Here is a 12,332-nt window from a genome sequence, read left to right as displayed (position 1 = left end):
AAACTCGCATGGAAGACTGCTAGCGCCATCTCATGAAGACTAGATAAACTAAAATTCATTTCTTGTTTTTTTTTTATTTCAGTAAAGAAGTGCAACATGTCTATGAGAAGCGCACTAGTCTGTTTGGAGCATTCTGATGGATTTTTTAAAACTTTTTATATTGGTGTACGATGCTTTGTAAGCCTGTGAGTCATGAATTATTAGGTCCCAAAGGAATGGTGAGTCCCCCTTAATTGATTTATTTGAAGATAACTCTGGCGCTGCAGTTCTTCCCCAGCTTCAAGCCACTGTCACCAAACTCGCCCGTCTCATCAAACGCATCACAAACCAACGTCAGGGCCTCAAAGAAGACGATACAATATGACTAATTCAAGCACTTTAAATTAGTCGCATCACATACTCCACCCCATACATCGCCCTCAAACCCAAAGAGTGGGAGAAAGTCGACATACTACTTCAAAAAGCTTTCAAATCATGAATTGGCCTACCCACTTGAACCTCTACTTGTTGTTTCCTTCAACTCAGAATCCACACCACCCGCAAAGGTAGCTGTAAGCTTAATGCAACTGCCAACTCGCCAGATTTTTCCTTACTACTACCAGCCGACACTTTCAGGCCCTCGGATACCCGACACCACCTGCTTCACAAGCCCTTCAACGCACTCCGTCTTCAATCCGGTCCCACATTACTTATCCAGAATTTCTAACAATATGCACCCAGCATTCAACCAAGGTAGAAGGCTCTCCCGGGTTAAGCATATTCGACCACAATTCCACTTTCACCCCGATACTTGCTACACCAACGCCGCCCTCTACCCCTCACGCCAGGCTCATGCTCTCGTGGTTGTAAACTCAGGAGGCGCACTTCTCACCTCCCTCACAACTCTCTCGACATCAACCACCACTGCCGAAGAAATGGCCATAGCCATCGCCGCTACCACTGGCTCCGAATACCTTACAATAATAACAGAATCCCGGCAAGCCTGCCGTAACATTCAACGTGGACGCATCTCACTTCCTGCATTACGCATACTCGCATCGATCAATCCCCTCCCCGAGCTGTACATCATCTGGACCCCTGGCCAGTCGTCCCTCGAGGGAAATGAGGCGGCTCACACCGCTGCCCGCACCCTTCCACACAGGGAATTTCCCCCAGGGTCATAACCCACGGTCCAGCTTCCTCCACCTCCCACTGTTCCATCACGCCACCACAACATCCTGCACCATTATCACAACCTTCGCCTCACTTTGCCTCAACTAACCAAGGAGGCAGCAATCATCTCGCGTCGATTACAAACGCCTATTACAACACACCCATCCTCCACGCTATTTCCCCTATCCCCTACCCAATACACCCTCACCTGTCACTTCTGCCCCCTCTCTTAATACTACTTACCGCATGGTGTGGGCCTGTCAAAACACCCCATCGCTCACCCCCAATCCCAACCCTTCCCCAGAGCATGCTGACCAGCTCCCGTCATGCTGACCAGATCTTTCTGGTCACCCGTGCCAGGGCTGCAGCCAAGGCCCAAGGGTACCTAAACTGAGGCGAACCAACCCACTGAGTGACGGCTCAACCACCACCGTTAGCGCTAATAAACGTTTCTTCTCTCTCTCTTATCGTTAACTCAGACATCACTAATGTAAAATCTGGTGTAATATCTTTCAACATTAGTGGCCATCTCCAATGTTTATTGCTTTTCGACAGGGCTATGCAGATCCCAAGGTGTGATGTCCGATAAGGGTGATTTCCCCAGCAAAACTAAACGGTCTTTCTTTCTTCTGATGGTGGCAGCAAGAAATCACATAAATCTCTTGTTTCTTTACGTGCGGATGGGTAGGTTATTCATTCAAACAGCATATGGGTGGATACAGTAAATGATAGAACTGTTCAGATTGCGTTTTAGCGGGAGTGTTTCTGGTTAATCTTTTGCAGTCAGTGGAAATCCAATGCAAAGAAGTGCACATATCGATGCGTAAATTGCTTTTGGCAACCAATGTTTTTGCAGGAATCACTCGTTAATTTTGCACGCGATATTGTTTTGCTTTGACGTTGAATTTTCTGGGCCCCCCTTTTTTTTTAACGGAATGTCCGATGGTTTTGTCACTAATAGATAAAAAAACCCCCTTTGACTTGGAAATAAAGGTAAGTCTCCCAGATTTGCTCGTGAGGGGCGTAACAAATTTACAAGCTGGGGACCACGTGTTCTGGAATTCAAACACGTCACATTTTAGAAACCTGGCCCAGGTTTCTTGTTTTTGTTTTAGAGCACATGGGCCCAGTCCGTGTCCTAAATGCGGAGTTTGATCATAGTGTTCATTTGTGCGATTCTTTTCGCAAGTTTACAAGGACATTATGATAATACTGCAACGGGATGATGCGTTATACCCTGCACACAAGAAGTCGCAAAACTTTATTAGGAACCCAAGCACAAAATTAAATGTGCAGACAAGAAAATGGTAGATCAAAGGGAAGAAAGAACTGAACAAAAAAAGAAGGAAATATATTGGTGGTGTTATCCAGGGAATTCATTGTGCCACCACTTGCAGGGTGCAAAGGCAAAGCACGCTGCTTCTTTTGAAGGCTGCTTTTGTGCATCTAAATAGCACATAAACATGACCGTGTTATTGTGGCAAGACTTGGCTCTGAAGTGGAACTTTTACGTAAAGTGCGTGTTGTAGGATGCGTTTTTCTTCAATGGCGAAGTTTGTGAGGAAGCTATAGAGCTTTCCTTTAGTAGTCATATAGCTGCCTTCCAAGTGGATGTCAAATTTGACATTAGCAGAAAATAACTCCACTTTGGGGATGTTCCTGAAACTGGTTGATTAAAATCAAGGCCAGCCACTATCACAATACGTAGATGTCGCAATAGTATCCGAAAGGTAATTTAAGGCATCTGTATATCTGTTTCGAGATATTTTTTGAAAACGTATTTGTATCTCAGTAGTAGAATACTTTTGCAGTTTGTTAAATATCTATCACGATACCCTGGGAAGTATGGGTGGCTCACTACATTTATTTTTTGGAGAACAAAAAACACACCCGCTATTTTTTTTTCGTTTCTTCGAGCCATACCTTCTTATACACTCTGATTTTTACAGCACCTGGCCTCTGTGGTCTGCAGCATTAGGTTAACCAGGCCCTTATGAGGTGGCCTTATAATTGTTACCGATTGATTTTAGTTTTGTTATTAACTGGGTCCACTGGCTGGGGAAATATAGCGTGTTTGTGATCCATACCGAGTCAGCCGAGGAGAACTGACACACTGCTCGACGTGTTGGTCGGTGCCAATTTGGGCCAACCTGGGAACCAACCTGGGAACACCCGGGGCAGCGGACGGAACCAGGTTGAGGAGCGTGGCGTCCAGGTGGAAGGCTCGAAGCTCGTCGGGTTTTTAGGGCCCGAGCTCAGGATGGGTCTACCAGGTGTTTTGTTATCCTGGGGCCGAAGTGTGACTCCTGATTTGGGAAGTCGGCTTGTGTGGCATGGTATGTTTGTTGCCATAATGTCCTGCTGGCTGTTGATAGTAGACCGTTGTTGCATTGGCAAAATGAAGGGCAGGTGCCCAACCCAGAGGGAGCAGCCAAATATTCTAAATACAGTAGACTCTCGATAAATGGAACTTCAAGGGACCGGAAAAATTAGTTCCGTTTAACAGCTAGGAGTTCCGTTTACTGAGAGAGATGTTCCAAGGTGCAAATTTATGTGCCTACACACTTCTAAGGGCATTTCATAGAACTCTAACCACTAGACAGTGACTGTAACTGATAGTTTTCAGAAAGCAAGAAAACTACAAGAAGCGTAGGCGCAGCATTCACAAAGTTGTTTTGGCAACAATGAGTCGCTGTGCACTACAAAATGCGTCAATTATTTTTGTTTGAGTCCTTGCAACTGCATCTTCACGGAGGCTAGACACTTCGCGAGTGCTTACAAGCCACCGAATTTAGAAGACGGCAACGTGGTAATGAAGGATGAATAGCACAACGATGGCACGAACGAGGTGACAGGAGGTGAGCCCTGTAGCCTCGGCGTCTAGAATCGAGACCGAACGACTGGAACAAGGACTGCGATGTTGCATTCGTTGCACTAACACGGCTAACCACTTACGAGACGAGGTTTACGAGGCCGACAAGGCTTAAAAAGCATGGAGGAAAAAAAAAACAAGAACGATACAGCCGGAACCGTAAAAAGCTGATTCTCATGTCAGTAGATTTCACAAGAAGTTCCATTTCTGGTTCTGTTTTTATGGTGATGCGGAAATTTTAGTTCCAATTACCGAGAATTTTTTTACGTATCTGAATACAAAACCAACCAAATTCCAGGCAACTGTTCCATTTAAGCGGCAATTCCGTTTAAGCGATTTCCGTTTATCGAGATTCTACTGTACAAGATTTTAAACTAGCTTTGCTTCATCAGTGTTGCCAGATTTGTCAGGGAAGATGCAATACGTTTTCACGTTTAAAGAAGTTTATTCGAGTGTTAACTCATGCTCCAAAAGCAAATGACAATGGAGCAGATCTACATTGACTGCTCTTACCCACCACGGAGGCTCAGTGGCTAAGGCGTTCTGCTGCTGAGCATGAGGATGCGGGTTCGATTCCCGGCCGCCGCCGCCGCTTTTCTGATGGAGGCAAAAAGCAAAAACACCAGTGTGTACGAGATTTCGGCGCACTTTATAGATCCCCAGGTGGTCAAAATTAATCCGGAGCCCTCCACTACGGCGCGCCTCATTGCCTGGTTGCGTCGGCGCATTAAACCCTACAATTAATCGATCATTCAACATCGACTGCTCTTGTATCATATTGCAACTATGCATGCATCGGTGAGTTGGGCAACAGAGATTGAGGCAGCATCAGAACAGCACGGGAAAGAAGCAAACAGTGTCAAATGCTCCTGTTGAGCACGTGGATGAAACGGGCCACGAGCTTGACGGGGATAATTCAAGAATCATAGGCAGAGAAAGCTGAAATCGCAGCTTTATCTGGAGTCGTTCGTTGCAGATACACAAGACACGTCACACACTCAATTGAAATGAGGGAGCCCTTCCTTTGTCACACATGCGCTGCTTACGTCACGTACTGAAGAAAACATAAGCTTCCATGAACTTAACCCCTTAACTTAACCCATGAACTTAACCCTTTAGTGAACAAAGCCGCGGAGGTGAAGCCGAAACATCTTCTGTTTGTTGTTTTTGAAGATTTTTTAACATTTTCTTTTGGTCGGTGTATCCGATTTTGTCGCAGTCAAACAGAATGACTTTCACGGTCTGCGAAGCTGTTTGGGAAACTGATTTTGCAAGTGCAGTAATTTCGCTTCATCATGTGTGCAAAATAAAGTAAAATGGAGCATCAATTGAAGATTCTTTTGCATGAGTTATCTGGTTTCTTGTCGTGTATTTCGTTGCATGAAAAAAAATGTATTTTCAGTACACTAAGTTGCGGAAATACAAAATGTAATGTCGTATCTATGTTGTAACTGCATTCAGATTCCTTTTTTATCAGCAGGGATATCCCGGAAATATCTTGTTCCTACAAAATTAAGCGTAATTTAGTAACTTTGTTTTATAGTTGCCCAACAGAGAAATCGCGCTATTCGTCACCCGGAATACTTTTTGGGATATCTCTCTGCCCAGGCATTATTAAAACGTACGATTAAATGAAATAAAAAAATGTACCCTCGGCGGGACTCGAACCCGCAATCCCCGGTTTAGGAGACCGATGCCTTATCCGTTAGGCCACGAGGGCGAGACGTCAGAAGGCGTTGCCGGCACAAGTTAACCAAAGTTACTGCGGACGTTTTGTTGATGCATTTAATGTTTGTTAAAGCGGATGTTTGCGTCAACATCACATTACGTCTTTGGCTGGCCTCGCTCCGAACCTCACCAAGGGTGTTCATTCTAATGGACCACTTTTAGCCAACCTACCTTTCACTTCACAATTTTTAGAATAAAAAATCTTCAATGAAGTGTAATTTGTATAATATTGATAAAGCATTGGCCACCTAAAATTAAGTACAAAGAAAGAAAAATAAAGAAATTAAAATAACGCTTAGTTTTTGACGCAAACAAAACATTGAGTTTCAAACTTTGAGAGGATAGGGCTATATAACAGCGGATTACAACGACGGTGGGCGGTGATGTTTACTCAGCGCGTAAAGACCACTCGAAACCGTTGTCGGTTGTCGCGATTCTCCACTGTGTCTGTGTCTCCGCGCTTGCAGAGGTGAAGCAGGGGGCGATGGTTTGCGCTGTAGTGTAATAGGAAGTGCAGCGCTCTGACTTCTTTCGCCATCGCCGCAGCTCAAATAGTTACGGCGATCGGAAAATAACTGCTGCAGCTCACTTCAGCGACACAGCAAAGGAGCCATGGCATTTTCTCTGGCCGGTCGCTTAGGCCTGGCCACGACTACGGCCCTGCTGCGATCTCCGGCGGCCGCCACGGCATCATCGGCGCTGCGCCTCTTCTGCACGCCTTCGGTCGCCGACAAGATCGCCAAGCTCGTCAAGGAAGACAAGGTGGTCGTATTCATGAAGGGCGTGCCAGATAGTCCGCGCTGCGGCTTCAGCAACGCCGTGGTTCAAGTGCTTCGCATGCACGGCGTCGACTACAGCGCGCACGACGTGCTCGAGGACGAGTCGCTTCGCCAGGGAGTTAAGGACTTCAGCAACTGGCCCACCATTCCCCAGGTGTACATCGACGGCCAGTTTGTGGGCGGCTGCGACATCTTGCTTCAGATGCACCAGAACGGGGAACTAGTCGACGAACTGGCTAAAGTGGGCATCAAATCGCTACTCGTCGACGCCGCTTCGGCGTCGGAAGAGGCAGCCGGAGAGAAGCAGGAGAAACGGTAGTGTGGCGAAGACGACGTAGTTTTAGTCAAGATCGCCGTCTGCTTTCGATACAGCGGGTGTTGCGGAGCGAGAAACTTTCTTCCACGTGGTTCGTTTATGAGATGCGGATAACCGCGACAGGGATGAAGCAAGAGCAGGGATGCGACATCCTCTCCGAGGACGTCAACAGGAATGAAGCGTTTGAGACTTAAATCTGCGGAATTTGTCTCCGTCCCAAGGTGTCGCCGCCTCTGGTAGGCACAATAAAGGAGGACCGAGAAGTGTCGCTGTTCTTAATTCTAGCGTTTCGGGTAAGTGCGATTTTCGCCGTGCCGATCCGTGCTGCACATCGGTGCTACGTGAGTGCGACGCACTCGGAAATGGCGTCGTTCCGTTCTCTCCCTCTCCGCACCCCTTGTATCAGCCGTTCTTTGGCGCGTCGTGTTTGCTTTGGGTACCTGGCGTAACGTAGCTGCCGGCGCGTCGTGCGTCGATGACTATGAACTTCCTTGTGTTTATTTTCTCATTTGCGGAGTGTTCCGATTGCAGGTGGAATAAACGTTTACTTTGACCGGTTTGCCCGTACGCAAATCTTCGAAACTTTGATCGAGCGTGCATGATAGGCGTGCGTCTTGCTGTGATCGGGACATGCGGTACGCAGTGCGCTAGATTTCAGCGTACTTTTCCTTATTTTAATGACTCTGTTGCCTGCTCTGTCTTTCAACCTTGGTTCGTTAAGCCCATTTCCGTGTTGTGAGCAAGTTTTGAATGGGCGAGTTGGCAAAAACAGAGAGAAAAGCTTCCGCATTCAGCGGGGTATAATTATTTTCCCATTGCTCTTGCTAGAATAGGGCCTGTATGGAAATGTGAGCAAAGAAACGAGGTTATTTCTTTTCTTTATGTGAAGTGAATGGCTGCCACCGTCGTCGAAGCATGGGTGTTCCTGCAGTCAAAAAAGAAATGCTGTTTTTCTGCGAATCTCGTCTGCTATAACTAGGGTGCTGCGTTTCCGGAGTTTATTTTGGAGCAAATTCGGAGGGCGTTTTTCGGAGTTCATTTATTTTTGCAAATTCGGAGTTTTTCGGAGCGTCCATTGAGAGTACACAGAATTCGGAGTTTTTCGGATTATTAGAGTCGTAGAGTAATGATCTTTAAGAAATGCCATGTACAACAATTAAAGAAATCAAACGGCAGAGGCATTTTTATTGCAGAGTCAATATTTGCAACATTCGTGGTGACATTCATTTACAACTTGTTGTATATGTAGGGATATTTTCCAATGTTAGTGTCTGTCACCGCAGCACGCTCCTTCCGACTGACCACGCGAAACTTTGAGAATGCTGTTCCGACATTCGCACTAGATATGGGAAGACCCAGCAAATCCAGTGCGCAACGTGAAAGTGTGGGCCAATCTCGTGCATGCATCCGCCAAAACTCTTCCTTTGCGCTTACTGAAACGTTCAACCTTTAGCGATATGAGGTCGGAGAAGGGCGAATGAAATTCTAGGAAAAGAACATATCTGGGGAAAAGGCCCGAAGTGAAGTGGCAGGGAAGGTGAGAAGTGTTTGCCCTTGGTTCGACTTGTTGTGGGGAGAGGTCTTGATTGATTGTAGGGTTTAATGCGCCAATGCAATGCATGCGAGGAGGCGTGCCGTAGTGGAGGGCTCCGGATTAATTTTGACAACCTGGGGATCTTTAACGTGCGCCGAAATCTCGTATACACAGGAGTTTTTGCTTTTCGCCTCCATCAGAAAAGGGGCCGCCGCGTCATGGAATCGAACCCGCGACCTCGTGCTCGGCAGCGCAACGCCTTAGCCATTGAGCCACCGCGGCGGGTTGGGGAGAGATCTTGTTTTTCATAAGGGTCCAAAGCGACTCCCTTTGTGAAGCTTGTGAACGTAAGGGGAACGAACAAAAGCGGAAACATGAAAATATAATAGGAAAAGTTGTTCGAGGATGCCAGGAAAAGATAAAGGGTAATCTGGTTTTTCACAGGCGGCAGTCCATGAATTTGGAGTTTTTCGAATAAATCCGAATTCGCAAAATTTTTACCGGAGAGTGTTTTTCGGATTTTATCGGATTTATCCGAAAATGCAGAACCCTAGCTATAACCCTCCCCGCAGTGTCATTGGCCGAGAAATGGCGGCAGTATGTACGGAAATTTGAAAACGCTTGGGTGTTGGTGGCTGCGTGAAAAATTACACCTGAATGAAACGAAATGCTTTGCGAACGAGTTCCCAGTGTTCGGAAAGTGATCACATAACTGAAATTACAAGAAAATAAGGAATTGGTAAATTTGCGAGTTATTGCGAGCAGATTGTGTTTGGCCACAACTTGTCTGGAGGTTCAGAAAAACAGGTAGCTTGAAATGGATGTTACGGAAAGGTCCTAGTTTAGTATACTTAGTTTTTACACGCAATAATGTTTTACTTATTTGTGATTTTGGTGGTTTTTCAAGTTAACGAAGTCCTTCTAAATCTGTGGTCTAACTTTTTGCATTTTGCATTACCCAACAATATATTTCAGAATTGCACGTTGACTGTACTGTTTCTACAGTTGCCTTCGAACACAATGGGTTAACACAAATGTTTGAATGATAAAGTGGAGTATTTATTCTCATAGCTTGCCCTCGGCCCCTTGTACTGCTTGTGAGGAAAACGAACTTTTCATGGCATCTTGCTGCCATGTCTTACTCATGTAGGCTTCTGAAATATTCTCTTGAGCAAATTGTACTTGGTCAAAAAAACACTTTGTAAGGCTTGACATTTTGCGAGTTGGGTACACATTATTCACACTAAAAACAGCACAGGGACGAGGACAGAAGAAGTGACAAACTAGGGCGCTGTTTGACAAACTAGGGCGCCCTAGTTTGTCACTTCTTCTGTCCTCGTCCCTGCGCTGTTTTTAGTGTGAAAACACTTTGTGTTCTTCGCAAAATGCAGTATAGTGAAAATGTGGCTGGGCACATTGCTGGGAAATAGATTAATGTTAGTATTGTCTCAGCTAGTGGTTGGGGGGTGCAGTAGTCTTGTGTCCCTAGACTTCTACTAGTTTCAGAGAGACAGGATATTATCACAGTCGCTTGAGGTAATGCGGCGTTTTTGTTGATTGCCATTTCGTAAATGTTGGCGTCTAAGGCAAGGTCAATCCCCGTGTATTGTATGAATAGCACCAGTATTATTTGTGCATCATTGTTCGTATGGGCATGTTAAAGGAAGAACATGGACCTATACCCCTACATATTTGTGTGCCGTGAAACACGTGTCTTACCCGCCGCGGGGGGTCATTAGCTAAGGCGTTGTGCTGCTGAGCACGAGGTCGTGGGTTCGATTCCCGGCTGCGGCGGCCACTTTTCTGGTGGAGGCAAAAAGCAAAAACGCCCGCGTGTACGATATTTTGGCGCACGTTACAGATCCCCCAGGTGGTCGAAATTAATCCGGAGCCCTCCAGTATGGTGCGCCTCATCGCATGCATTGCGTCGGCGCGTTAAACCCTACAATCAGTCAAACACGTGTCTTCTTTCAAACGACAGGGAAACGCGCTTATGCTGACAAAAGTAATGGTCACACCTTCAGCATAATTAAATTTTCGTGGTGATAGATAGTTAGCTAAGCTGTCTCAAGATCCGTCAGTGGTTTCATGCCAGACACAGCCATTGCCGATCCAATAGAGTTTAAGCAAAGCAAGTTCACGGCACCGCACACGCAGTCACTCTCGCTGCGGCTCTGTCGTGTTATGTGGGGTTGCAAAAAATTTGAGCACAGTGAAATCCCATGTGGAGTGGGCATTGTTTGTGCTGCAAAGCCGTTGTATTTGTTCTGTTTGGAGAAAGAACCACTATCAGGATTTTCATATCTAGTAGTACCCTGGCTGATTGATTTATATTACCTAGTCCAGATCGTGCATTATCATGTTGACAAGAGAGCATATCTGCTTTGTGTACTAAAAATGGGGGGAAGCGTACCATCCCATGCTGGAGCAGTTACATCAAGGCAGTCGCGTATAGTTTTCGTGTTACTTCTGCTTTGGTAGACTGTGACGATGTCTGTGCCATCCATTTACTAGAAGGGGCTATTTCCACAGCTGTATGCATGCCCTGAATTATTTCAAAGGGGTACATCGAGGAATTCATCGGAATTACGAATACTTTTGTCGTGCTCAGCCTGCAGGCCAAGCTAATAACCACTGTTAAATATTTCAGCGCAGATCACATTTTCGTGAAAGATTGACTGGTCTTGTGAATTTGTTTTCAGGAATTGAACGCGTTTCAGATACTGTAATGTAACCAATAACCAGTACAAACTAAACCTGCACTGAGCTCGCCCTAATGTGCAACTTCTGCGCAGCCATACATTCTCGAGTCAAAATACCTCATAGTAAACAATGTCTTGGAATAAAACGCTGTACAAGTTCAACTCAGCCGTGTTCAAATGTTCAGCTAAGCACAACACTGCAGCTTCACTGGCATGCTGTTCGGTTAACAACGTAAATTAGATGTTAGTCACTGGGCATGTATAGAGGAAATGCCTCCCAAACTATTTAGTTGCAAAATGGGCGCTAATTACCTTCCTGCCAGGGCATTAGAATGAGTCTTTAGGATCTTTAGGCCGCCGCCATACGCGGGTGCATTTCGGAAGCAGCGAGGTGAGAATTTCATTTTTGAACAGTGATGAAAGGCACTGTATGGCAAAATTTTTGCCAAGGCAGTCAAGAGAGATGTACTTTTGCTTAGTGTGTTTGTGTCAAACTGAGGGTTGCAGCTGCTTTCTGCAACCGTATATCTGAGCTCCGCTTGCTCATAAAGGGACCCTGCAACACTTTTGATAAATGCTTTCACTCTTTTTTTCGCGTCTGGAAGCACTGCTAAAGCTACAGTTATCGCCAGCACGGAGCGGCACTGCGTGATTTGCTTGTCGCACCAGATACGCCTTTTGTTTCTGCTTTGTTTTCGTGGGTTTATTTTTAAAGTTGCTATCGAAAAGCGTTCATTGCTGCAACTGAAGGAAAACCAGCCAACAGCTGCTACATGGCCTCAGTGACATAATTCGGGCCGTCGATGAACGTCATGACCGGGAAAGGCAGAAAAATCTTTTGAGCGCGTTTCCAAGTTATCTGACGTGGTTGAGGTGCTTTGCGACCGCCTAATACAAGTACTGGGTGTGTTGGCTGACCATTCCGCAAGCTTTTAAGATTTCAAAAGAAGTGTTGCAGGGTCCCTTTAGGGCATTGATGGCGATACGCTTGTGCAGACAAAGGAAAGAATTGGTGCCGTCCATGCATGGCAAGACAATGTCATTTACTATAATCAGCCCTGTTTTCTCCCATTGTCTGCGGAGATGATTGTGGGCACACTTGCTGTGAGGGAGGCCCTTCAGAATGACATGCCCTTACTTGCTGTGAGGGAGGCCATTCAGAATGACATGCACTTTGTCTCAAGTGGCGTACAGATTGGTGAATGATGGCCGCAGGAAAGAGTTGAAAGTTTTTATGACGCATTCATTT

General features: G+C 45.9%; 1 protein-coding gene and 1 non-coding gene across 2 annotated transcripts; one reads left to right on the top strand and one right to left on the bottom strand.

Annotated features, from left to right (window-relative positions):
• Nucleotides 1–5,671: 5,671 nt before the first annotated feature.
• Trnar-ccu (transfer RNA arginine (anticodon CCU)) lies at nt 5,672–5,744 on the bottom strand. Its single transcript has one exon. It is a non-coding gene; the product is annotated as a tRNA-Arg (tRNA).
• Nucleotides 5,745–6,166: 422 nt separating this feature from the next.
• LOC144177878 (glutaredoxin-related protein 5, mitochondrial-like) lies at nt 6,167–7,110 on the top strand. The gene has a single exon (XM_077705457.1). It carries the CDS (start codon nt 6,365–6,367, stop codon nt 6,848–6,850), a length of 486 nt encoding a protein of 161 aa, XP_077561583.1. The 5' UTR covers nt 6,167–6,364; the 3' UTR covers nt 6,851–7,110.
• The last annotated feature ends 5,222 nt before the right edge of the window (nt 7,111–12,332 follow it).

This window comes from Haemaphysalis longicornis, unplaced genomic scaffold (genome assembly GCF_048455015.1).
Source record: "Haemaphysalis longicornis isolate Haplotype H1 unplaced genomic scaffold, Haemaphysalis longicornis Haplotype H1 scaffold_33, whole genome shotgun sequence".
In the NCBI taxonomy this organism is placed as follows: domain Eukaryota; kingdom Metazoa; phylum Arthropoda; class Arachnida; order Ixodida; family Ixodidae; genus Haemaphysalis; species Haemaphysalis longicornis.
The sequence above is the reverse complement of the archived record's forward strand: the minus strand, read 5'-3'. Positions and strand labels throughout refer to the sequence as shown.